Genomic DNA, 26,499 nt, shown 5'->3' with positions numbered 1-26,499 from the left:
AGGAGAAGGAGAAGGAGAAGGAGAAGGAGGAGGAGAAGGAGAAGGAGGAGGAGGAGAAGGAGGAGGAGGAGGAGGAGGAGGAGGAGGAGGAGGAGGAGGAGGAGAAGGAGAAGGAGGAGGAGGAGAAGGAGAAGGAGGAGGAGAAGGAGGAGGAGGAGAAGGAGAAGGAGGAGGAGAAGGAGAAGGAGGAGAAGGAGAAAGAGAAGGAGGAGGAGAAGGAGGAGGAGAAGGAGAAGGAGAAGGAGGAGGAGGAGAAAGAGAAGGAGGAGAAGGAGGAGGAGAAGGAGAAGGAGGAGGAGGAGAAGGAGAAGGAGGAGGAGGAGGAGGAGGAGGAGGAGAAGGAGAAGGAGGAGGAGAAGGAGAAGGAGGAGAAAGAGAAGGGGGAGGAGGAGGAGAAAGAGATGGAGGAGAAGGAGGAGGAGGAGAAGGAGGAGGAGAAAGAGGAGAAAGAGAAGGGGGAGGAGGAGGAGAAAGAGATGGAGGAGAAGGAGGAGGAGGAGAAGGAGGAGGAGAAAGAGAAGGAGGAGGAGGAGAAAGAGATGGAGGAGAAGGAGGAGGAGGAGAAGGAGGAGGAGAAAGAGAAGGAGGAGGAGAAAGAGAAGGAGAAGGAGGAGGAGGAGAAAGAGATGGAGGAGAAGGAGGAGGAGGAGAAGGAGGAGGAGGAGGAGGAGAAGGAGGAGGAGAAGGAGAAGGAGGAGGAGGAGAAAGAGAAGGAGGAGAAGGAGGAGGAGGAGGAGAAGGAGAAGGAGGAGAAGGAGAAGGAGGAGGAGGAGGAGGAGGAGGAGAAGGAGGAGGAGGAGGAGAAGGAGAAGGAGGAGAAAGAGAAGGAGGAGGAGGAGGAGGAGAAAGAGATGGAGGAGAAGGAGGAGGAGGAGAAGGAGGAGGAGAAAGAGAAGGAGGAGGAGGAGAAAGAGATGGAGGAGAAGGAGGAGGAGGAGAAGGAGGAGGAGAAAGAGAAGGAGGAGGAGAAAGAGAAGGAGAAGGAGGAGGAGGAGAAAGAGATGGAGGAGAAGGAGGAGGAGGAGGAGGAGAAGGAGGAGGAGAAGGAGAAGGAGGAGGAGGAGAAAGAGAAGGAGAAGGAGGAGGAGAAAGAGATGGAGGAGAAGGAGGAGGAGGAGAAGGAGAAGGAGGAGGAGAAGGAGAAGGAGGAGGAGAAGGAGAAGGAGGAGGAGAAGGAGAAGGAGGAGGAGGAGAAAGAGAAGGAGAAGGAGGAGGAGGAGGAGAAAGAGATGGAGGAGAAGGAGAAGGAGGAGGAGGAGGAGGAGGAGAAAGAGATGGAGGAGAAGGAGAAGGAGGAGGAGGAGAAGGAGAAGAAGAGGAAGAAGAAAAAGCACACCTTAGTAATATAATTCTCTGTGGTTCCTGGCCCAGGAGATTGCTCTGAGCAATAACTGACCAAAAAAATAAATCAATAAAGATAGACACCTGCAGACCTGTTTCACTGCTTGTACAAATGTTTTCCCTGCAGGTAGGGAGCCGGGGGCTCGAACCTGGATCCTTGCGCTTAGTTCGATGTGTGCTTCACCGGATGTGCCACTGCCTGGCCCTGTGAAAATTTTACTAAAGAGGAGAAATGATCTTAAAATATGTGGCTCATTAGATGTTGGTCAGCGCATATGGTGTCATGTTCCATTTTGCTAGGGATTTTTGAAAATGCCCACTGAACTCCACGCATTCTGAGAACATCCCTGCAGCATTTGGAAAGCAGGAGCATAGGGACATGTAGAAAGGAAAGTCTTCTCATTGCTGGTGAACATGCAAAGTGGGACAGGTTACATGGAAAACAATATGGAGATTCCTCAGAAAAACTAGATTACAACCATCAACTCCATTTCTGTGTATTTATTTCCAACTGAAGTGGAATCAGGAGCTTACAATGCTATCTGCACTCTCACATTCAGTTCAGTTTATTCACTGTAAACAAAATAGGAAAACAACCTGTCAGTGAGAGAATGGATAAAGGAAAGTGTAGTGTAGGGGCTGGGCAGTAGCACAATGGGTTAAGTACACGTGGTGCAAAGCCGTAAGGAATAGCATAAGGATCCAGGATTGAGCCCCGGCTGGGGGCTGGGACCTGCAGGGGAGTCGCTTCACAAGCTGTGAAACTGGTCTGCAGGTGTCTATTTTTCTCTCCTCCTCTTTGTCTTCCCCTCCTTTCTCCATTTCTCTCTGTCCTATCCAACAACAACAGCAATAACAACAATAACAACAACAGCAATAACAACAAGGGCAACAAAATGGAAAAAAATGGCCTCCAGGAGCAGTGGATTCATAGTGCAGGTACTGAGCCCCAGCAATAACCCTGGAAGCAAAAAAAAAGTTATATATATATATATATATTAGAATGTTACTTAGGTACAAAAAAGAAAAATCTTGCCCAACGCAACAAATTGAGGACAGTATGTAAAGTGAAATAATTCAGGTAAAAATAAATACTATATGATATAACAACTACGAAATATGAATTTTTTGAGTTCAGAGAAACACAGAATAACAGGAACTGTGGAGTGGAGGAGATAGGGAGTAGTTGATCAAAAGATAGGATATTGGGAGTTGGGTTGTAGCACAGAGGGTTAAGTGCATGTGGCGCAAAGCGCAAGGACTGGCGTAAGGATCCCGGTTCAAGCCCCCGCCTCCCCACCTGCAGGGGAGTCGCTTCACAGGCAGTGAAGCAGGTCTGCAGGTGTCTGTCTTCTCTCCCCCTCTCTGTCTTCCCCTCCTCTCTCCATTTCTCTCTGTCCTATTCAACAACGACAACAATAATAACTACAACAGTAAAACAACAGTGTCAACAAAAGGGAATACATAAATATATTTTTAAAATAAATATTTTTATTTATTATTAAATTTTTTAAATTATTAAATTATTTAATATTATTAAATATTAAAAATATTTAAAATAAATATATATTTAAAAAAATTTTTTTTTATCTTTATTTATTTGCTGGATAGAGAAAGTCAGAAATTGAGAGGGAAGGGGGTGACAGAGAAGGTGAGAGACAGAGAGACGCCTGTAGCACTGCTTCACCACTTGTAAAGCTTTCCCCCTGCAGGTGGGGGCTAGGGGCTCGAACCTGGGTCCTTGCGCACTGTAACATGTGTGCTCAACCAGGTGCGCCACCACCTGGCCCCAATAAATATTTTTTTAAAACGATAGGATATTATAGCTTTAAGATTGACCAGGCCTGGAGACCTGATGTATACTATGAGGTGTCTAGTTAGTAATACTGAAATCATATTTTAGAGTTGCTAAGAGAGAGGAGCCTAAATGTTCACGGCACTAAAAAGAAATGCTAATTACCTGACATGAAGCAGGTGTTAGCTGAAACTTTGGTGGTAATCATTTTACAGTAAGAAAGCATAGCTACTCAACATGACGTACACCTTAAACTTATACAATCTGATGTCAATTAATTATGTCCCAAAGCTGGGTGAAAAATAAAATTAGAAGAGAGAGGTAGAAACTATAAGACACCAAAAAAACTGTTTTCTTTCTCAACTGGCAAAGATTTAGCAGAATATTTTTTAGGTTTTTTTTTTAACACTTAAAAAATAACACCTGTTTCTCTGCTTCACTGCTGGCACAGCTTTCCCTCAGCAGGTAGGGGGAGAGGGGGCTCGAACCTGGGTCCTTGTGTATTGTAACAGGTTCACTCAACCAGGTATGCCACCAGCCAGCCCCTGTGAAATATTTTTCATTTCTAGATTGATAGAACATTCTTTTGGAAAATCCCCAGAATTTGCTCAAGTGACACTGGAAGCATTACCTTCTTGGCCTTTCTTTGAAGTTACACAAATGTGGAGAGCTGTCATCTTGTTTTTTAAAAAAATATCTAGAAGTTAAGATCCCATAAAAACCAGTCCCTTGAAGCCTTAGCATGTGAACTGGGTGTGGTGTCATCAAAGAATCGTCTTCAGTGAGGAATGAGGCATCTACTGTGTTCTTGGCTGTAACAAGTCTATTCCCACTGAGAACCTACTGGGAGTAGCACAGTTTCACAACCACATACATACATGTCATATGACCATGACCACTGACTTTTCAGTGACACACTGAAAAGAAGACAGAATAGAGACACGTGGCAACATGAACAGGAGGCATCCGATGACTTAGCCACATGTGTGTTCAGGTAGGGCCCTCAAAATGATCTTTGGAAATGAAGGGAGAAAATATCCAAATCACCGATATTTGTGTCCAGTTTTGAGACTAGTTTTTTTATTTATTTTATTTCTTTTAGATCACTTGATCAAGAAAAATTAATTTTACAGTACAGCCTTCTCATGACAGGTGTTGGCACTCCAGAACCTTCACTAAAACTGTCGTCATCTTTCCCGTGGAATTCAGGGCTTTCACACCACTTTTCTGTTCTTGTATTTATGTATGTATGTATTTTTTTATTTATTTACCACAAATGATTTGCTGGGTCTTTGAGTTTGCATAGCTCCACCAGTCCTAATGGACTTTTTTTCCCCTTTCGTCCAGACTGAGCAGAAGGAACAGAGAGAATGACAGGCAGAGAATGAGATGAGAGACTCCGCAGCATAAGCTTCCACCTTGCATGTGGTTGCAACTGGGTAAGACTTTCTGTGTAGTAGAGGGTGTGCTCTACCATCTCCCTCTGTGCTCTTTCCTACACCTCCCTTCTTCCCCGGGTAGAGTTGCTTTATCTCCTGCAAGAGGTCACTCTCAGGTCTCCTGGTCTTTCTCCTAAAGTCCCACCTATGGATAAGGTTATCCACTGTTCATTCTGCTCTGTTGGGCAGTACGCCAGCTTCCCCCTGTTTATCCCTGCGGTCTATTTACATAGCCAGTTACCTAGGAACTGCCCTGCCTGCCTCCCACTGGTTCATGATGTCTTTTTGCTCTGCCCCCTCTCGTAGTCACCCTGATTTCCACCAGTCTCTTTTCGCTCCACCCTCCCTACCTCACATCTTGTTTCCACCCTACTTGGCGAGTATATATACAGCTACTCTTCTGATTAAACACACTGGGGATTGCCTTCTGGCTCTGAGAGTTCCAGAATCTATCTCCTGCGACGCTAGCTCAGCACGAGTTCCTGATCCCTCTCCTACACAGCAGCTTAGGTTGACTCCAGTTGAGTTCTCTCCAACCCAGAGAGCAGTTGCTTGGGAAGAAGCACCCTCAGGCTCTCCCGGCTCTCCTCCTCCTGGCTTATTGCACTTAACATGACTCCTTCAAATTCCATCAAAGTTGTAAAATATATATATTTCATTATTTCTGATAACTGAATTGTATCCACTGTGTATATATACTGTAACTTCCTTAGCTACCCATTTATCCTTGGACATATAGGTTGTTCCCAAATTCGGTGATTACAAATAACATTGCTATGAGCATAGGGATGCATAGATATCTTCATATAAGTGTTTTCGTGCTGTTTGGACAGATTGCTAGAAGCTTTTGAGGAATCTCCAGGCTGTTTCCCACAGAAGCTGGACTAATATACATTCCTACCAACAGTGGAGAAGGATTCCTTATCAACACACCCTTACGATCACCTGCCATTGCTCCACCTTTTAATGTATGACATTCTCACATGTACCTTGGTTTGAGTTTCTTTGATAGTCAGTAACTTTGAGCTTTTTTTTTTTTTTTTTAATTTGGTCTTCTGAATCTCCTCTTTGGTGAAGAGTCTGAGAACTACCACCATACATATACGTTCACAATACTTTAAAATACATATTTACAGCGTACACAAGAGAGAACACATGCATGGTTTAGCAATGCCTGTGTGAACATGGTTTTACAAAGAGAACTTCACCTGCTTAAGCTGAGAGCCCTTTGCAACAGGCAGTGAGAACTGAAATAGGGCAGGAAAGGAAGACAGCAGTGGGGGCTCAAGCTAAGATGTGATGATGATGGAATTTGAGCGGGAAAAAGAGAGAGGAGAGACTACCGCAACGAAGGAGAAGGCAGGATCTGAAAGATGGAGATTGGGTTTCCTTAAAAATGTTCCTGAGACTTGCGGGAAGTGAACAGTCTAGGGAGATGAGAATGTATCTTAGATTAGAAGGAATAATAGGCAGATATTTCTTGCCAGAGAAAACAGGGGGGCAGGGAGGGGTGACACCTGAACTGATCATTGCTTCATTTTAATTTTATGGTGATGGTGTGTATGATATAGCAGATCCTAACAAAGGGATATTTCAAAGCTAGCCCAATTGCTAAATGATGTGATTATAGCAATAACTATCTATTGCCTTCCTAAACCCTAAGACAGCAGGAACCTCCCGCTTCCTCTATAGAACCTATATTTCCCTCCACTCTATTTCCATATGTGTGACCACTCTAGGTCTATAAGTAGAAGACTTCACTTTTGCTTTCACGACTTGTTTATTTCACTTCACATGGTGTCTCTGAGGCTCATCCCTTTGGAGAAAGGATTTTATCGTCGTTTTGCAGTCCCACCAACAGTGTATGCAGTTCTCCCCCCACGTGCTCACTACAACTTGTTTTTTCCTTTCTTAATGGTAGCTGTCCATCCGAATGAGGCCAGACCTCATTTTGGTTTTGATTTGCATTTCTTTAATGCTTAATAAGGTCAAGCATTGTTTCAGATGCATGCTTTCCACTTCTCTATCTTCCCTGGGGAATCCATGTATTCAAGTCCTTTGTACATTTTAAATTGTTTTAAATATGTGTTTTTGTGGAATTCTAAAAGTTTTTATATGCAATGGATATTAGCCTTTACCATACGGTTTTTAAAGTTTTTCTTTCATTCTATAAGATGTCTTATTATTATGTTAATTTTGTCCTTTGAAACATAGAAGCTTGAAGTATTTGTGTATTCCCATTAATCTAGTTTTCCTTTCTTTACTTGTGTTTTTGGTGTTGCATATTACAAATCACTGCCAAATCAGTGTCTTGAAGATTTTTTTTTTCTGTTTTACAGAAAAAAAAATTCTAGCCCTTCTGTTTAGTTCCTTGATCTAGTTAAACTTTTATATTTGGTACGAGATAAGGAGGGGTCTGATCTTAGCTACATCGAGTAAAACCATATATCTTTTTTTGCAAATGTGTATACAGTTTTCTTTTTCCTTTAATTTTGTTAATGACTTAATATTGATTTACAAAATTACATGTCAACAGCGGTAAAATTCCACCACCCATTCCCACCACCAGAGTTCTGTATCTGCATTCCCTCTAATGGGAGCTACAGCAGTTCTCCAAGGTCACAAATATAGGTTGATTATTTCTACAACTATCTGTCTGTTTATATGTATCTATCCATTCCCCCCCCCCCCCCATGGTCCCATCTTCTCTTCCATTCTAAGTTACTTCCAAATGACCTTCCTTCTTTCCCTCTTTTCTCTCTGGGTCCTAATGGAATTGGAGTTCAAAGCCCTCTAGTCATCTTCCCTCTATAATTTCTCCTCCATTGGGAGGATGGACCAATGGAGGAGATTCCTTTTGGGGTGCAGAAGATTATACCCAGTTTTCTTAATATCATTTATGAAGAACTTGCCCTTCCCTGCACTGAATGGTTTTGTCATCTCTGTTGAAAACCATATGGGGAGGGGCTTATTTAATATTCTGTAAGATTAATTATCTATTGTTAACCTTAGTGTTTTCATCCAAAGTTGGAAATCTTTTAGTAGTCCCGGACTTGACTTTAAATGTAAAAATACTAATTTCTTCCTTGAGCACTTTGATATTGATTTTAGAAGAATATAGACCACAACTTACAGCTTCGTGAATTGTTCCATCTACCAAAATGGGAGGATTATTCCCCCAAACACCATTTTGGTCACATTCTTCTGCTTGTACACTTTTAGCGATTGTAGCTTGCCCATAGGATCAAGTCTAATCTTTCCATTTGAGTATCAAGATGCACCTTGTTTGAGTTTTAGTGTCTTTATCCCACCTGTGAATTTATATAGGTTTCTATAGAGGAGGCTTCATGCAGAGGAGGAATCTGAACCAAGGTTATGTGTCTGCATGCATGATTACATGCATGAGGTGTTTATTACATTTTCATGCCCACCCCTGCCCTGCCAAAACTTGGAGCTAGGCAAATCCAGACACAATGCAGTTTAGACTGAATCTCCATTCTTATCAAGAGACTGATACTGCAGACATAGCCCATTAATGTGATTATTTTTTAGCTCTGTTGCTTCTGTTTCTTGGAAGTAAATCAAGCCAAGAAAGTTCCTATCAATATTAGTTAGGACACCCTCTACTTAAAATAAGAAATATCTTTTCTTCTTGTAGTTCTGACTTACATCACTGGGATCCCAAGAACCAGAATGAACTTTTAGAGGTGAGTCTATTGTCAGCAACAAGAATTGTTCATTGACCTAAAAAGGAACAGACAATTACAAAGAAACACATAATATCACAGTGTCTCAGAACAGTTTCCTGTCTCTTCTCAGTACTTTTATAATATTGTATAATACTTTTTTTATTAGTTTTTTTCTTTTCCTCTTTTTAAATTATTGTAGTTATTATTATTGTTGTTGTTGTTGTTGTCATTGTTGGATAGGACAGAGAGAAATGTAGAGAGGAGGGGAAGACAGAGAGGGGGAGAGAAAGATAGACACCTGCAGACCTGCTTCACCACTTTTGAAGCGACTCCCTTGCAGGTGGGGAGCCAGGGGCTTGAACCAGGATCCTTATGCTGGTCCTTGCGCTTGGTGCCACATGTGCTTAACCCGCTGCACTACTGCTGGACTCCCTATATACTAATTTTATACTTGATTATGGTGTCTATATTTTAAAATGTCTGGTTAAGCAATTTGAATTTTTTTGTTTGTTTAAATTTATTTATTGGGTAGAGAAAAGAACAAATCAAGAAGGAAGAGAGAGGTAGAAAAGGAGAGAGGGGGGCAAGTAGTGGCACACCTGATTGAGCACACATGTTACAATGCATAAAGACCTGAATTCAAGCCTCTGTTCTCCACCTGCAAGGGGAAAGCTTTGCGAGTGGTGAAGCAGGGCTGTAGGTGTCTCTCTATCTCTCTCCCTCTCTCTTCCCTCTTGATTTCTGGCTGTCTCTCTTCACAAAATAAAGATAATTAAAAAGTAGAGAGAGAGGGGGTTGGGCGGTAGCGCAGTGGGTTAAGCACACATGGCACAAAGTGCAATGATGGGCATAAGGATCCCAGTTTGAGCCCTCAGTCCCCCACCTGCTGGGGAGTCGCTTCACAGGTGGTGAAGCAGGTCTGCAGGTGTCTATCTTTCTCTCTCCTTCTCTATCTTCCCCTCCTCTCTCCATTTCTCTCTGTCCTATCCAACAACAAAGGACATAAACAACAACAATAATAACCACAACAAGGCTACAACACAAGGGCAACAAAAGGGGGGAAAAAGGCCTCCAGGAGCAGTGGATTCATGGTGTAGGCACTGAGCCCCAGCAATAACCCCGGAGGTAAAAAAAAAAGTAGAGAGAGAGAGATAGAGAGACACCTGCAGCATTGCTTTGCCACTCAAGAAGCTTTCCTGTTGCAGGTGTCTCAAATTTCCTCAATTTGAAATGTTATAGAGATCAGATTTTTGCTTCCTAAGAATTCTACAAGGAACCATAAGTCTCTCATATTTTAAAGACAAGGAAATATATTAGGAAGAGTAAGTAATTTATACAAGATCACATAGCTCAATGTGACAAAACCATATTAAAAATAACTATTACCTGGGGCCCTAGTCAGGGAGCCCTGGGATTCCCACAAGTCATGATGGGCCTAGACCTCTAACAGATCCCTCTCTCCATTGCCACTGGTCCTCCTCTGCTGGTGCTCATGTGGAGTGGCTCCAACCAGGGGGTAAGCCTCCGACACTCCCTTACCGGCTCTAGAGGATGCATGAATTCAGAAAGAGGTGTTGGAGAACATTCTGGTATGAACATTCATTTATTGGGAGAAGAGTACAGGTCTTTATACTGAATTTGAATACAAAGGACATTTTTCACATATGTCAGAAATTACAGGTTTCTTAAAGGTCAGCTTGCTCCTATAGTAGGGGGCTGGTATGACAAGAATTGATGAGATACATAAAGGTCAAGACAATTAGTCTCCATGATGCAGGCGAGTTAGTTATCCAAAGGTATTTGAGAGAAGCATAGGGGTTAAACCAGTAAGATGAGATAGAGAAGAAGAAAAACAAAACTTGATGTAAATCACAGATATCAAAGGACACAAGGAAATAGAATATGGGGTCTCACCGCCTGGTGTTGGTGAGGTGTGTGATAGAGTGTGTTCTCCTATATGATCAAAAGGTGAAGTTATAGTGGATGTGTGAACTTTGAGTCAACTCTCAAGCAGGAAACCATTTGGCCTGCCAGCAAGGGGAACTAAGTGTGAGAGGCTTGTAGGCTTTCTGTGAGCTTGAGAGACTAACAAGGAGAAACTGAGTCTGGGAGACTTTTCCCTCTTGGCTCCTCTCTATAAGGAGAGAGGCTAACAAGTGGGTGTCTTTCCAGACCTCCATCCAAGGATGGGAGAGCTCCCCTAAGCTCTACCAAGCTTTCACATAGTCCCATACTCCTCCATCAGGAACAACATAATGGACCCCTTTGTGGGCCCCCATAGGACCTTGCCCTCAATGTGGATCAACAATGGTAGGGAATGCTCCATTCTCCAAAGGGAGGTTGGGCGACATACTCTACCACCCGAGGAAGATGGGTCCTGAAATTAGTGCAAACTGGAAAGTTCCTAGCCATGACCACAGAATGTGAGCTCAGATCTACAGGGATGCAGAGATTATACAGGCTCCTGTGCTGAATATGGGCCCCAGATCAAATCAATGGGGTTTATAGTCAACAATATTTTTATACTTTTCACCTCTTTGGATAAGCTGGATCTCTTCCCTCATCTAGCTTTCTAGTCTTCTTTCCATCTATGACATCATCTCCCCAGACAATACCTTGGGTCCACCTGCATGTTAGCTGTCAGATTCAGGAAAAAACTAGTAAAGTCATGGGCCCCTTGGAATATACCTAACATAGACCTACTAGCTTTTTCCAAAATGGAGACCCCAAATCTTCATCTGCAATAGTCTTGCCTTTAGGTTCATGATTAGTCAACAATTTGTTCTGTTTTATATCTGAACTCTTTTTCAGCCACTAGGTTCTAGATGCTACCATGATGCTAACCTGACTTCCCTGGGCAGACAAACTCACCAATGTGGCCTGGAGCCTTGCCTCCCCAGAGTCCTTCCCCACTAGGGAAAGAAAGAAACAGGCTGGGAGTATGGATTGACATGCCAACGCCCATGTCCAGCGGAGAAGCAATTACAGAAGCCAGACTTTCTACCTTCTGCACCGCATAAAGAGTTTTGGTCCATACTCCCAGAGGGATAAAGAATAGGAAAGCTTTCAAGAGAGGGGATGGGATATGAAGTTCTGGTGGTGGGAATTATACCCCTCTTATCCTAGGTCTTGTCAATATTTCTATTTCATAAATAAATAAAAAATTAACTATTAATTCCAAAGATCATAAACAATCTAGTAAAACATCTTTTGTTTTTCCTTATATCCCTCACTCTACTGCAGGATTTTTGAGGCAGAAAAAGTCTTTGTCATCATTTTATCTTTAACATCTAGCAGAGTTTCCGTTTTTGTTCATTGAGTGAGTACAATTTTTATATTGATTTAATAATAATCAACAATGTTGTAGGAAAAGAGGGGTAACAATTCCAGACAATTCCCACCACCAGAGTTCTGTGTCCCATCCCCTCCATTGGAAGCTTTCCTACTCTTTATCCCTCTGGGAGTATGAACCTAGGATCCTTATGGGATGCAGAAGGTGGGAAGTCTGGCTTCTGTAATTGCTTGAGTGAATGCAATTTTATAAATTAAAAAATCAGAACAATTGATGTAATTAATTGGAAGAATCAAAACCTATAAATACTCATATAGTTTCAGTGTCATAGTGTCCTTAAACATGAATATAAGTCAACAGCAAAAGGTGAATTTTTATGTCACATGCCTTTGACATTATACCTAAAATGTTATAGCCATAACCAAGAGAATCTAAGTTTCCTCTTAAGCTATCTATTAGGAGTTTCATAGCTTTGTGTTTGTTTTTTTTTAAAAGATTTCTTTTCTCTTTTTTTTTTATTTATTTGTTTTTGGATAGAGACAGAGAGAAATTGAGAGAGAAGGGGGAGATAGAGAGGAAGAGAGACAGAGAGATACTTGCAGACCTGCTTCACCGCCTGTGAAGCGACTCCCCTGATGGTGGGGATCTGGGGGCTCAAACCGGGATCCTAACCGGTCCTTGTGCTTTACAAGGTATGCGCTTAACCAGCTGTGCTACCGCCTGACTCCCAGCTTTGTGTTTTATATATTTTGAGTTCCTATTTGTGAAGACATCAGTGTCTTGATGACTTTTTGCTGATGTATGCCCCGCTGTTCCTGCACATTTTATTTTTGAAAATACTAGCTTCACTTGACTGTTTCGTCTTTGCCCCTTCATCTAAGGTCAGCTGATTATGTATATGTTAGCATCAGCACCCCCACACACACTTTATTGGGGCATTAATAGTTTATAGGACTGTCATTGACACACAGGTTAAAGTTCTTGTCTCCTCAGGGCTGGGTGGTGGTGCACCTGGTTATTCGCATGTTACCAAGTGCAAGGACCCCGGTCCCCACCTTCATGGAGGAAGCTTCATGAGTAGTGAATCAGTACTGCAGGTATCTCTCTGTCTCTGTCTCTCTCTCCTTTATCCTCCTTCCCTTCAATTTCTCTCTGTCCTAGCAAAAAGAAAAAAAGAATAAAATAAAACAAAACTAAAACTTAAAAAAAATTTTTTTTGTCTCCTCATGATTGGTATCTGCAAGATGCTGTCTTCCCCAGTGATGCTATGTGCTATAATTGGGTGAGATTGAGCAAATTTTTAAGTGTAAATATTGCAGATTACTCTTTGTGTCATCTTTTAATTTTTTAAAAAAATATACATATACTTATTTATTATTGGAGACAGAGGAATTAAGAGTGGAGGGGGAGACAGAGACAGAAAGAAAAGAGAAGGAAAGACTTACAACCCAACTTCACCACTTGTGAAGCTCCCCCTGCAGGTGGGGAGTAGGGGTTTGAACCTGGGACCTCGCGCACTGCAGTGTGTGCACTGAACCAGGTGTGCCACTGCCTGGCCTGTATGTGTCATCTTTTAAAGAATTACATAAGGCTCATTAACAATATCCCTCTTATGACAGACAAAGGACCTACAACTCCAAACAAGCATTTTATTTCTTTTAAGAATAAAGTCAGATGAAATAAAATTATAGGAAGGAGATTTCAACCACATGCAAGGTTTGATAGGCACAGAGCTGCCTTCACTCCTGGGAGGCAACCCTGGTTTCTGGTTGGACTCATCTTTCCACTGTGACTGTTGCTGTTCTGCTCACTGGAAGAGCTCTCACCGTGGTGCTGGTTGCTAGAATAGAAGCCTCAAGAGCTGGACCACCGCCAGATGAGAGCAACAGAGCTAGAAAAGGCTCTTACGAAAGGGAAAGGTGGACAGCAACTCTTGACCCATTTTTCCAAGGACCTTTTTCATCTGGAGTCAGCATCTCATTTTCAGCTAAACAGTTACAGACTAGTGCTCTTCATGGAAGTTTTTAAATACAACAACCAGCTACGTGAGCTGGCACATCTAGTCACTGCTTCCTTTTTTTCTAATTTCTTTGCTATCTTTATTTATTTATTTATTTGATGGAGACATCCTTGAAATTGAGAGGAAAGGGGAGATGGAGAGGAAGAGAAACAGAGAGACTCCTGCAGCACTGCTTCTCCATTTGTGAAGCTTTCCCCTTGTAGGTGGGGACGGGGGGCTTGAACCCGGGACCTTGTACATTATAACATGTAAGTTCAACCAGGTGAACCACACCATCTGGCTCCCCCTATCCCTTTGTAGATAATCAAGCAAAAGTCAGGAAATGACAGTGTTCCTGGTGTGAGAATTATGTCCTTATTAAAAAATTTTACAACCTCACCAATGTGTCCTGGAACCTCACTTACCCAGAACCCAGCCCTACCAGGGAGAGAGACAGGCTAGGAGTATGGATCCACCTGCCAACGCCCACATTCAGGGGAGAAGCAGTTACAGAAGCCAGACCTCCCACATTCTGCATCCCACAATGACCCTGGGTCCATACTCCCAGAGGGATAAAGAATAGGGAAGCTGTTAGGGGAGGGTTCCATCCGTAGTTCTGGTGGTGGGAATTGTGTGGAGTTGTACCCCTCTTATCCTATGGTCTTGTCAATATTTCCATTTTATGATTAAATTTAAAAAATTCATCCTTATATTGCGCTCATGTTAGAGTGCTGAAACAAAGTAGCATAAAAGAGCCTGCCTGGAAAAGGTTTTTCCTCAAAGGCAGCAAAGACAATGTCTTCCATCCACTTGGAACTTGAGAAATGGATGGGATACATTCTCCAGGTGGAGTTGTGGGGAAACACTCTAAAGCTAAGACTACTGAAAGACTTGAAAATATAATTCCCAGAAACACACAGGTGGAAGTTAATGGAGCTGAATTATTTTTAATGCAGGAAATCACTTACCCTGTAGCTTTTTTCCTAACCTGCAACATTTTCCTAACAATTTTGCACTTGCAGTGTTCGACCATCTCTTAAATTTGTTGTCAGAAGTAGAATACTAATGCTGAAGAGACATTACATAAACATCTTTCTAAATTTCCCTTTAGCATTTTAAAGTTCAATTAATATTTTTCCACTCCATTAGCCTGATTTTAATTGCATTATGGTTAGTAGCTATCTGTAGTTTATAGAAATACTCAGATAATAGACAATATCTTGGAAAGATATTGTTACCCTTCTTGACCAAAATGGCATTAAAAATATGAACTAAGTCTATTTATAAAAAAGAAATATTAATATAGTCTATTTTAGAATTCTCTGTCACTCATTTTTTCCTTTGACTTAAGTTCTATGATAATGACTTAGGCCTGATCATATTTTTGATATTTCAAGTATCTAGATCCAGAGACATGTTATCAGGCTTCAAGCAAAACAGGGCATCTTTTATTCTGATTGATGCTCTAGAGTGAGGCAAGTGAATATCTACTTAAAGTTGGACCATTTGAGAATAAAATTGGTAACACTTCCAGCCTCATGGCATCCACTTTCTGAAAGGAGCATCTTTTCTTTTTTCTCTCTCTCTTTTTAAAAAGATAATTCATTCTTTTATTTATTTAAGAAAGACATTAACGAAACCATAGGATAAGAGGGGTACAGTTCCACACAATTCCCACCACCCGATCTTCATATTCCATCCCCTCCCCTGACAGCTTCCCTATTCTTTATCCCTCTGGGAGCATGGACCCAGGGTCATTGTGGGATGCAGAAGGTGGAAGGTCTGGCTTCTGTAATTGCTTCCCCGCTGAACATGGGTGTTGACTGGTCGATCCATACTCCCAGTCTGCCTCTTTTAAGATTTTTTAAATATTTATTTATTTCCTTTTTGTTGCCACTTTTTACTGTTGTTGTAGCTATTGATGTCATCATTGTTGGATATGACAGAGAGAAATGGAGAGAGGAAGGGAAGACAGAGAAATGGAGAGAAAGACAGACACCTGCAGACCTGCTTCACCGCCTGTGAAGCGACTCCCCTGCAGGTGGGGAGCCAGTGGCTCGAACTGGGGTCCTCAAGCCGGTCACTGCACTTTGTGCCATGAGCATCTTTTCTTAACCAGAGAAAAGATAGTGTTAAGTGGGAAAGGAGATAAAACTGAAAAAAAACTAATAGCGGTTGCAAAGTTGGTCCAAGTCGATGTCTCTCAAGATCCTACTTCCCATTATTTCCTTTTTGTGCATGTGAACAAGACAACGTGGTCAGTTTCTATCACTCCAGCTCCACGGTGTGGTTGTTCTCAGCTCACCAATTTCCTGAGCCAGTCCTGATCAAATTGGGCTAATTTTCTCTAAGCGATTGAGTGTTGGAGCCATCAGATGCTGGCGGGGCTGTAGGAGTGACTTTGCTCACTGCGAACATCATAGTCGCCAAACTGACACGATGGTGGTTTTCAGAGGGAAGTTGTGGGGGTGGCTGGGCAGATAGGTGGATGGCTTTAATCAGTGTAATGGCAAAAGGACATTGGTGGTGTATATGTGAGTGTGTAATATATCTATATATATTACATCTATATCTATGTCTATGAAACTACTCCTCAAGAAAGTCAAACAGTGATCACGCGGATTCATACAGTACTTGTCCTTTGGTGACTGGATTGTTTCTCTTAGCATAGCTTCAGATTCACCCATCTTGCAGCATATATTAAAATTTCCCTCCTTTTTAGACTGAATACTATTCCACTGTGTGCATCTACTATGCTTATCCATTTAGCCTTTGCTATATACTTCTGTTGTTTCCCCTTTTTGGTTATTGTGAAATACGCTCACACATATACATGCTGGATCGCATAATAAGCATAGTGATTCTATTTTTAATATGTTAAAAACCACAATGCATTACAGAACTTTCTCCCATAAAGATGTTTGTGTGGTTGTGTTCTGTGTTTCGCCTTGATACGAGTTATGATGCCATGTGCTGCATTACTGTCCCCATATTTCAACTTATGTGTCAGCACTTAAGTTTAAATCTAATTTTTAAAAATTATTTGAGAACAGAAGAACTGTGACTTAAATTCCTAAATATGCTAAAGGAAATATTAAAATGCTACATCAAGAAGAGAGGAGGCACGTGGCCATCTGGAAAGCATTAGCCTCCACCCAGCGCTCTCTGCCTTCTACACACAGCCAGGAGTATACCCTGTCAGCAGTAAGAGCCAGCTATGTATGAGGAGGAAACAGAGTCCAGAGGGATTAGCTGAGACTCTAAGGGGCGCAAATGTCAGCTTTCCTTCCCCGTATGTCATAGGAGAAAGTCTGGCGGCATGCTGTCAAATTGTCATATCCCGGGTCAGGCCTTGTTAAGTTTATTCTCCGACACATTCAGAGCGGAAGCCTTACCACGCAGGGGTTCATGGCAACAGGTACCAAACAGAACCTCAGAAGTTCCCACCTGTTCTCACTGTACAAACCTGTGAACCTATGGGAGTCATTGTAATCACAGACCCGAGAACGAGATCATCTACTTAGAAATGGGAAGGGGCAGTAGCTGAAGGTCTTAGAAAAGATTTTAATTAAAAACAAACAAAAAAACCCCAGTGCTAATCAGAACTTATGGATATAAGCAATTCCACTGTGTTGTTTTCTCCAGCCAGAAATATCTGTGAACTCGGCTCACGGTGTTGGAGTGCTGGGCTGCACATGGAATCAGGAGATTGCTTTCATCCTGATTCACCCGGTGACACCTACAGAGGAATTTTATGTTCGTGTCCATTTCTGTCAGATTCTTGAGTTTTTATTCTGTAAAAAAAGAAGAGAATAGGGGCCAGGTGGTGGCGCATTCGAGTGAATGCACATAGTACGATGTACAAGGACCCGGGTTTGAGCCCCCAGTCCTGTCCTGGAGCAAGGATGCTTCACAAGCTGTGAAGCAGGTGTCTGTTCTTCTCTCTCTCCCTTCCTCTCCCTCTCTCTCTGTCTCTTTCTCTCTCTTCTTCTCTCTCTGTCTCTCTCACATTCTCTGTCTCACAGTCTCTCTCTTTCTCTCTATATAAAATAGGAAAAAAAGGTGGGGGGAGGCAATAAACGACTTCCAGGAGCGAAGCTGTGGAGGGAGGGCGAGGAGGATGAGGAGGAGAGAAGAAGAAGAAGAAGATAGAGAATTAAGTGTTTCCCTGTTTCTGTCTGCTCCCCCTGCCTCCCCAAGCAAACCTGCTCAGCTCTGGTTAATGTTGGTTCCAGGGCTTGAACCTGAGACCTCAGTGCCTCAGGCATAAATTTAATTTACATAATCATCATGCTATCTTCCAGCACAAAGGTGATTTCTTTCTTTCTTTCTTTCTTTTTTTTTTTTTTTTTTTTACAAAAATCTCATTTTCCAACTTCCAAAACAAGTTGATGACTTTTCAAATGGCATTGTAACCTTTCAACCTTAGACAAAGACCTTTAGAATTGATTTTTCATAGGAAAGAAATGACAAAATGGAAAATGTCATTGCAAAATCATTTGTAAAGAATAAAAGCACCAGCTTTATCCTTATTAGGAAGAAGGCAGAGAGTGCTTTTAGTCGTGATGTGGGTCTGGATTTAGTCTTAAGTTTTACTGAAAATTTAAGACCATAACTTACAATATAGATGCAAAATTTTAAAACTCACTGCACAATACATATGACCCGAATGTCTGTCTTTGTAGTTTATTTAGTCATTTATTTTACAGAGAAAACTTACATGAGTTGGTAGTCCCAGAAAAGGGATTCGACAAAGGATTATGTTTCTGTAAACAGATTATCTAATAGATTGAGTATTAAGAGTACGGATAAAAAGGATTTTGTAAATATACATATATTTATTCAAGCATACACAGACTATATTCTGTTAAAGTGCTGAAAGAAAACTGTTTTTATTTCTGTCTAGTATAAATAATGCTAGTTCCCATTAAGTTTTAAATAAGAAAATGAGAGTTATTACTCCCAATTTAAAAGTTGGAGATGCCAGCTTTACATTTATTTTCCATCTTTCCTTTAGGACTCCTCTTCATGATATGTTGATGCATATCTGGGTAGGTTGGTCCATCTTATAAGAAAAAAAAACAACTCAATGATTGCTTCAGAAATTTCATTTAGTCACTGGCCAATAAGAACTGTAAGGGTGCTAGGAGTGGAGATAAGAGTATGGATCTGGGAAGTTGTGAAGGTCCTATGCTCTAGGGGTGTGAAAAATAACTCTGTGGGCTGGGTGCTGGCACACCTGGTTGAGTGCACATACTGCAATGCTTAAGGACCCTGGTTCACCCTCCTGGTCCCCACCTGCAGGGGGAAAGTTTCGTGAGTGGTGAAGTAGTGCTGCCAGGTGTCTCTCTCCCTCTCTGTCTTCCAACTTTTCTCTCAATTTCGGGCTATCAAATAAATAAAGATAATACAAAATTAAAAAGAAGGAAAGAACTCTAGAGTTATTTGTATTTCAGAAATTAAATACTTCAGAAATTGAGTCTCTGGAAGAAAACAACATCGAACGGATGGGTATTCTGCCAGCAGCTCTCTGCCCTACCTGGTCACCTGAAAAGCATGGCATGCTTAGGGGCCAGGTGGTGGTGCACCTGGTTGAGCGCTCATGTTACAATACGCAAGGTCCAAGGATTGAGCCCCCGGTCCCCACCTGCCAGGGGAAAGCTTTGCGAGTGGTGAAGCAGGGCTGCGGGTGTCTCTCTGTCTTTCTCCATCTTTATCTCCCCGCTTTCCTCTTGATTTCTAGCTGTTTCTAGCCAATAAATAAAGACAAATGACAAAGAAAAATGAAAAAAGAAAGAAAAAAGCAGTTGTTTTAAAATTTTTTTATATTTATTTTCCCTTTTGTTGCCCTTGTTGTTTTTCATTGTTGCAGTTATTATTGTTGCTGTTGTTGTTATTGTTGCTGTTATTGATGTCATCATTGTTAAAAAAGCAGAGTTGTAACCCATCCCCAAGGTGCGTACATCCTAACCACTACTCCCTTGGCAGCCTAGAGTTGCCCACAGGAAGGGCTGGATTATGTAGATGTCACATATTATCTTTAATAATTTGATTTTCCTAGATCTTTATATGGATTCAAGGACTTTCCCCCTGCCTCCCCTTTCTTAATCATCTCATAGTGGAAGAGAAGGGGAAATTAAAGTCAGCAACTTTCCTAAGGTATTTAAAAGTGAAAAACAGAAACTTTTTTTTTTTCTATGTAGAAACCTATGAAAAGAATGCTAAGTGCTCTCCTTAGCTTCCCCTTATGAAGGGGCACATGTTCAAGAGGTCTGCGTAATAGTCAAGCGATTTTCACTGGGTTATAGGTAGAATCCTTTGTCTCTGTCAAATGCATTTTAGTGAAAATGGCTACGAAAAGCCCATATTTAGAGCACATTACACTCCTAGTTAATATCTTTATGGCCCCATAAGATTTATGTTAAATAATGCCTTAACATTTAAATGACTTAAAATCCCCTAAAGTTAACCTCCCTGGTGACTCCTCTTTCTGTTTCACATGCTGTGAATGAAATGGAGGGAGAATCAATCACCTTTTTGATGTGTCCACTCATAATTTTCTTTACAGATTCCATTAATGTTTTTCCTTTATGAATATTCCATAAGATCATTTAGTAAGAACCTACATGACAGTATTTTGTCAAATGCATACTCCAAATACATACACAGTGGCTTTATCTTACAGAATAACATATTCCAATGGCTGAAACTATGTTAGGTAGTGGTAAAAAAAAAAAAGTCAAGGAATCCAGTGATATTAGGTATGTATATCTATTCCTAATTGATAGAAGTCTTAGATATGTGAGATAAAATAGTATGAATACATCTCATAGCATGTGTGTGTTCTGAACAGTGCATAGAGCCCATTTATATTAAATATTTGTATGTGTATAAAAATGCAGTTAACTGGATTTGCTGTGTTTTTATTTGCTAAATCTGGCAAGCTTTAGTATGCTGTGTAAAACATCTTGATTTGCTCAGTTTTAAAAGCATCAGGAATCTTAAGAGAAAGGAATATTATCTAAGCTATCTGGCTAATATAAATAATAGTACAAACTATCTTCTACCTATGGAGACACAAAACAAGAGGAGGCCAAGACCTCTCTTTGAATTTAAAAATAAAGACTCCCTTTATCTTAATGGCTGAAAAGTCAAATAGATAAAAATGTGCCCACAAGCCCTAAAACTTATCCTGAGTAAGTAAGTATAATAAATACTTACTTGTAGGAATTGTTCTAGATTTTGTTTCTATTATATTTGTTTGTTGTTGTTGGGGATCAAATCCAAGGTCTCAAACACTTGAACCATTTCCTTTGATTTTTATAGAAATCTACTTTTGTGTAGTTAATTCTAAACACAATTGCTAAAGGCAGATTTTTTTTTTGTCATTGTTCTGTTAACCCAGAATTATATAGCAAACTAAAATGAAGATGGAATGATTTGTCAATGGAGAAGATTATTTTATCATAGGTAAAGGTTTATCGTGAGTAGACTATTAGATGTCCATAACATATCAACAAAGCAATGACTCAAAGAATGTTAACGGGTAGGGTAGACAGCATAATAGTTATGCAAAGAGGCTCTCATGCCTGAGGCTCCAAAGTCCCAGGTTCAATTTCCCCACACTACCATAAGCCAGAGCTGAGCAGAGCTCTAGTAAAAAACAAAACAAAATTTAAGACTACCTGAACAGGTGTTTCATAAGCAATTAGTCACTGCAGTAACAGCTTAAGGTATTTGACTTGGTCCATGCACCACATTCCAGAACTCTTCTCTACCTATTTGCAAGCCTACTCTTGAAAACTTGACCAAGTATTGCCAGCCACTGTTGGGCTCACAGCCACAGAACTATCCATTAGTAATGGGCGACCAGCCAGAACTGTACCAGACAGTGCAACGTTACTTGAGCCAAAAAAATACAATTAAACAACAAAAAATGAACACACTCAACTCCATAAGGCTGAATTACTGGAAAGCTATCGGCTTCTAGCCCTGCACATGAGAAAGGACCCTGGACTTCTGAAAGCCAGCTTTATGGACGGTGCATTGCTGATGGGAACAAGGTCTTGATCTTCAAATACTTATTGATCAGCTATTTGGAAGAGTCCTGCTAGCATCTTATTTCTGCACTCATAAAAAGAGACAACGGGGGGGGGGGCGGTCGGCCGGTAGCGCAGCAGGTTAACCGCATGTGGCACAGGAACAAGGGCTGGCATAGGGACCCCGGTTTGAGCCCCCGGCTCCCCATCTGCAGGGGCGTCGCTTCACAAGTGGTGAAGCAGGTCTGCAGGTGTCTGTCTTTCTCTCCCCCTCTCTGTCTTCCCCTCCTCTCTCCAATTCTCTGTCCTATCCAACAACAACAATAATATTAACAACAATGATGGACAACAAGGGCAACAAAGGGGGGAAAATTGGCCTCCAGGAGCAGTGGATTCATAGTGTAGGCACTTCTTCTTCTAGCGTTTGCCCTTCTTCCGTAGCCAGTCAACAGCGTCAGGTTGAGCCTGGTGTCTGTTTGTTGCTGGCTTTGAAAGTCACTGGGACCCATGTGGATTCAGTCGGCTAGGAAGGATCGTCAGTTTCCCCAATAAATGGGTACTCACGGGATGCACCACGAGAAGGTCGATCCAATGCATCCCAAGTGTAGACACTGAGCCCCAGCAATAACCCTGGAGGCAAAAAAAAAAAAAAAAAAGAAAGAAACAACAGTAAGAAGTTAGAACCAATAAATATATACTCCACTAGATAGTCATTTTCATCTGATAATCCTCAAATTTAAAATGGCTTCTTACTTAGAAATAACATAATGAAGCAGTGACGTTCTTAAGCATCTTAGAAAAGTTTTATGTCTTTCTGTGTGGAAGGGTGAAGAGAGGAGCTCACTTAGAGAACTCAGTGATTCTTCTCTGTGACTGTAGAGGGACCTCCATTAATTCCCTTTTCCTCAGGACTTACTTACAGAAGAAAAATCAACTGCACATCTTACCACTCTGGACTTCTCATTCTGAAGTCTGTCATTCAGTGTATGTCCATCTTTTATTTCTTCCTTCCAAGATTCTCTTAGATTCTCTTGACTCGGGCCTTTAACCACACCCTTTCTGTCACTGCCAAGATCTCCCTCAGATGTGTCCTCATTCCTGGTCGCTAGTTGTTTCTGCTCTTGTCTATAATATACAGTTATCGAAATTGTGTCTCTAAATTGTATATTGTGTCTTCACACCTTTTCTTTCAATGACAGATTCAAATTTCTCAGTGATTATAAAGCCCTCTCTGACTTTAGAGTCTATTTTCTGCCACAGTTCTCATGTACTGCACTCTGAGTATTCTAAATATGTTCCCCCAATGTATGGTGTTCTTTTGTGCACAGGCCTCTTGGTGTTCAAATGAAATCCTTTCTCAAACCTTTGAAAAGTATTTGCTACAATGAACAAATAAGTAGTAATCATTTCTTACATCGTGTCTCTTACATGTCAGCTTGGCAGTGAGAATGGTAAGGACATTTTGTATCAAAGTCTGTTTAATTCTTTGCCTACTCACCTTTCCCCTAAAGTCTTTCTTCCTCTGTCCCTCTCTCATCATTCAGAGAACATGTCACAGGTTCTTTCAGAAGAATCCTTACTATGTCCGCCCCATGGGACCAGCAGCTCACATTCCTTACTATTAGGATGTGCAGCCTGAGACTGGAATGTGAGTTGCAGTGTAACAGACACAGGGTCCCTTAGGATGCCCAGAATCTGTTCATCATCACCAGAAGTGAGCAGAAAGGAGAACCCCTAGACAAGTCAATGGGATGGGGTCAAGAGAACTAGGCGGTCTAAAACCAAGAATGGTGGGGGAGGGCGGATAGACTGATGATTGCTTTTTTTTTTTTTTTTTTTTGGTAGTGTGGAGCTTCAGGTGTTGGTGATGTGGGAAGTATTAACAATGCTAATTTGGTCTGGGCCCCTTTGGGATCACATATTATGTTGGCAGATACTGTTTTCTGCCTCTGAGTCTTTGATATCAATTTTGTCTTGACTTCACGGCAATTAGAGCTTTCTTTTCTCTAGGTCAGGTCCAGTGTGCCCAGATTCTTCTGAAATGAAAACATGACCTTCGGTTACTTTTCTGCATATCCTGCAAATTGTTTTAAAACACATCCTAGTGGATAAAAATAGGATTTGCCTTTAAAAGCTAAAAATTTAAGTTGACTTCTAAATTCTCTGAATTTTAGAACTGAGCAGAGCAAATGGTCCCTGCATAGTTGTGCTGCAGATTAAGAGGAACACACACACACACACTTTAAAAAAAATTTATTGATTTCCTTTTGTTGTCCTTGTTTTATTTAGTTATTATTATTGTAATTGGATACGCCAGAGAGAAATGGAGAGAGGAGGGAAAGACAGAGAGGGGGAGAGAAAGACAGACACCTGCAGACCTGCCTCACTGTCTGTGAAGCGACTCCCCTACAGGTGGGGAGCTGAACTGGGATCCTTATGCCGGTCCTTGCGCTTTGCGCCATGTGCGCTTAACCCACTGCACTACCGCCTGACTCGCTCCGCACACACACACTTTTTATAAAGTTTTATTAATGATTTCATATTGATTTACAAAATTATGAGATAACAAGGGTGCGATTCCACATCATTCCTGCTATCAGAGTTTGGTGTCCCCATTCCCTCCACTGGGAAGTGTGGTAGTTCTCCCAAGGTCACAGATACTGGTTGACCGTTGTATATATGTCTTTTCTTTTTTCTTCCTCATTTGGGGTTTCTGTCTTTGTTGCCTGTGTATTGAGTTCTCAGTGTCCTCATTTAGTGTGGCTTTCGTGTTGTGTCAGCAGGAGGCGCTGTGGCTGCGGTGTTTCCCTGTTTGTGTATCTTGGTGATAATCTACGATCATCATCTCTGGCATTATGCTATTCCACTGCAGAATACTGTGCCCCAGGATGGTTCCGTAGCCCCCATGTCCACTTGGTCGATTCCAAACTATATTCCTCCATGAGGATCATTTCTGGAACCATCCGTTCCACCCCGGTTCCATGGCTGCCAGTTCTTAGCAACATTGCCCCGCCAGATATTCGTCGGGATGCCGCATCATCTAAGTTCATTTCCCACGTCTACGCTCAACGGGACCTGCCAATATACGCGGATATCTTCGCCCACCCTGTCCAACGCTTGACGTCTCCTCACCCAATCTGGTCCCCTACGCCTACACTGAACTTCTCTGTTCCAGACTCTTGGAAACAGAGTTGGCAGTCAGCTGAGGTCAAGAACAAACACCTCATCACAGACCCCTGCGAGCGTCAACCCGGCTTTGACCTAGCACGTTATGATCGGGCCCTCCTCAATCGCTATCGAACAGGCCATGGCCGGTGCGCCGCTATGTTCCATCGCTGGGGAGTCAGAGACGACCCGAACTGCCCCTGCGGCTCCAGACAGACTATGACCCACATAGTCAACGACTGCCACCTCTCCAGATTCAAAGGAGGTCTCGAAACTTTACATCAGGCTCAACCTGACGCTGTTGACTGGCTATGGAAGAAGGGCAAACGCTAGAAGAAGAAGGTGGGGGATGGGAGAGTTTATCCTGAGTCACTGGGCCAGGGGCTCTGTGACCTTGATGCCAATCTAGAGTCTCCCTGCTGCTGCTCCAGCCTCTGTAAGGCCACAGCAGTGGAGACTCGACAAGTCGGAGTTGTAAAGTGGTGATTTAAAAAAAAAATTTTTTTTAGGTGATTTACTTTTTTAAAAAATATATATATTCTTTTTGTTGCTAAACCTGACTGGAAGTGGTATATGTCTCAGCGGCCAGTGTAATTTCGTGCCTGCTGTCTCAGCACTGGCTTTTAGTTCTGGAGAATCACTCATGCCTTTCTGTCCGTATGTCCTCATGTGACTGTGCTCCCCTGTGACTTAAGTTATTTTCTTTTTTCCCTTTTTTTTCAATTTTAAAATATTTGTTTATTTATTTTTCCCCTTTGTTGCCCTTGTTTTTCATTGTTGTAGTAGTTATTATTGTTGTTGCTATTGATGTTGTTGTTGTTGGATAGGACAGAGAGAAATGGAGAGAGGAGGGGAAGACAGAGAGGGGGAGAGAAAGACAGACACCTGCAGACCTGCTTCACCGCCTGTGAAGTGACTCCCCTGCAGGTGGGGCTTTTTTCTCTTTTTAAATAGTCGTGTTTTTTTTTTTTTTTTTTTTTTTGTAGCTTGGTGCTGGAAACCTCACCTCAGTTGCCAAACTCCCAGTCTGGTACCAGCCGTGCCTGAATATGATAATTAGTTTTGTAGGGAAAGAGCAAAGGATTTTCGTCTCATTTTCTGCTTTCAGATAAATCGCCATTACCTGCCCCCTCGGAATTTGTTACCAAGTATTATGCTTTCCAGCTTGTAGAGGGATAAAACGCTCCTATTCCATGTGTTCCTAAGTGCGTCCACACCCAGATTATCATCCCATGGGCACCTGGGCTGTGGTCAGCTGCACAGGGCTGGTTCTTACAAGGGGACCAGAAATCTTCTCATTGGGGCCTCTGGGTTTTCTCTCTGAGTCTCTTCACGCCAGCCTCGTCTGAGTCCTGAGCCTCTACTGGCCTCTCCTTATGAAGAGGTTTGAGATAACTCTTACTGGAATACCAGAAGAGTAGCTCATAAAAAGCAAACAAAACCCAGGTTGAAGGGAAAAAAATTATATTTGGCATATGGATATTGTGAAGATTTAAGTATACTGGGGGTGGGGGGGAGAGGCTTCAAGGTTTCCCCTTAGGCTAAAGAGTGACAGTGATTGCCTTTTGTAAGGGATTTGCATAAAGGAGGGCTTCAGGATCAAAAAGAAGGATTATCTGTCCCCAAGCTTGGGCTGATGGGTGCTCTGCAGCCTGTTCTGTCCCTGCTGAAGAAGGGATTTGCATAACAGTCAAAGTCAGCTGACGCTGGGAACTCCCTTGGACAGACGGAGCAGCTTCA

General features: G+C 41.9%; 1 protein-coding gene across 1 annotated transcript; it reads right to left on the bottom strand.

Moving 5' to 3' along the window:
* On the bottom strand, window positions 1-25,879 carry LOC132540969 (basic proline-rich protein-like; the record flags this gene model as incomplete). Its single annotated transcript, XM_060200808.1, has 9 exons — window positions 25,766-25,879; window positions 23,175-23,328; window positions 22,958-22,973; window positions 22,542-22,719; window positions 18,276-18,336; window positions 18,074-18,150; window positions 8,245-8,319; window positions 5,919-6,002; window positions 1-1,299 (listed from the first exon to the last, which is right to left on the bottom strand). Coding segments are annotated over exons 1-9 (2,058 nt in total), but the record flags the coding sequence as incomplete, so codon positions are not given.
* Between the last annotated feature and the right edge of the window lie 620 nt (window positions 25,880-26,499).

Source organism: Erinaceus europaeus, chromosome 10 (genome assembly GCF_950295315.1).
Source record: "Erinaceus europaeus chromosome 10, mEriEur2.1, whole genome shotgun sequence".
Lineage (NCBI taxonomy): Eukaryota > Metazoa > Chordata > Mammalia > Eulipotyphla > Erinaceidae > Erinaceus > Erinaceus europaeus.
Note: the sequence above shows the minus strand (reverse complement) of the source record. Positions and strands in the feature narration are given on the sequence as shown.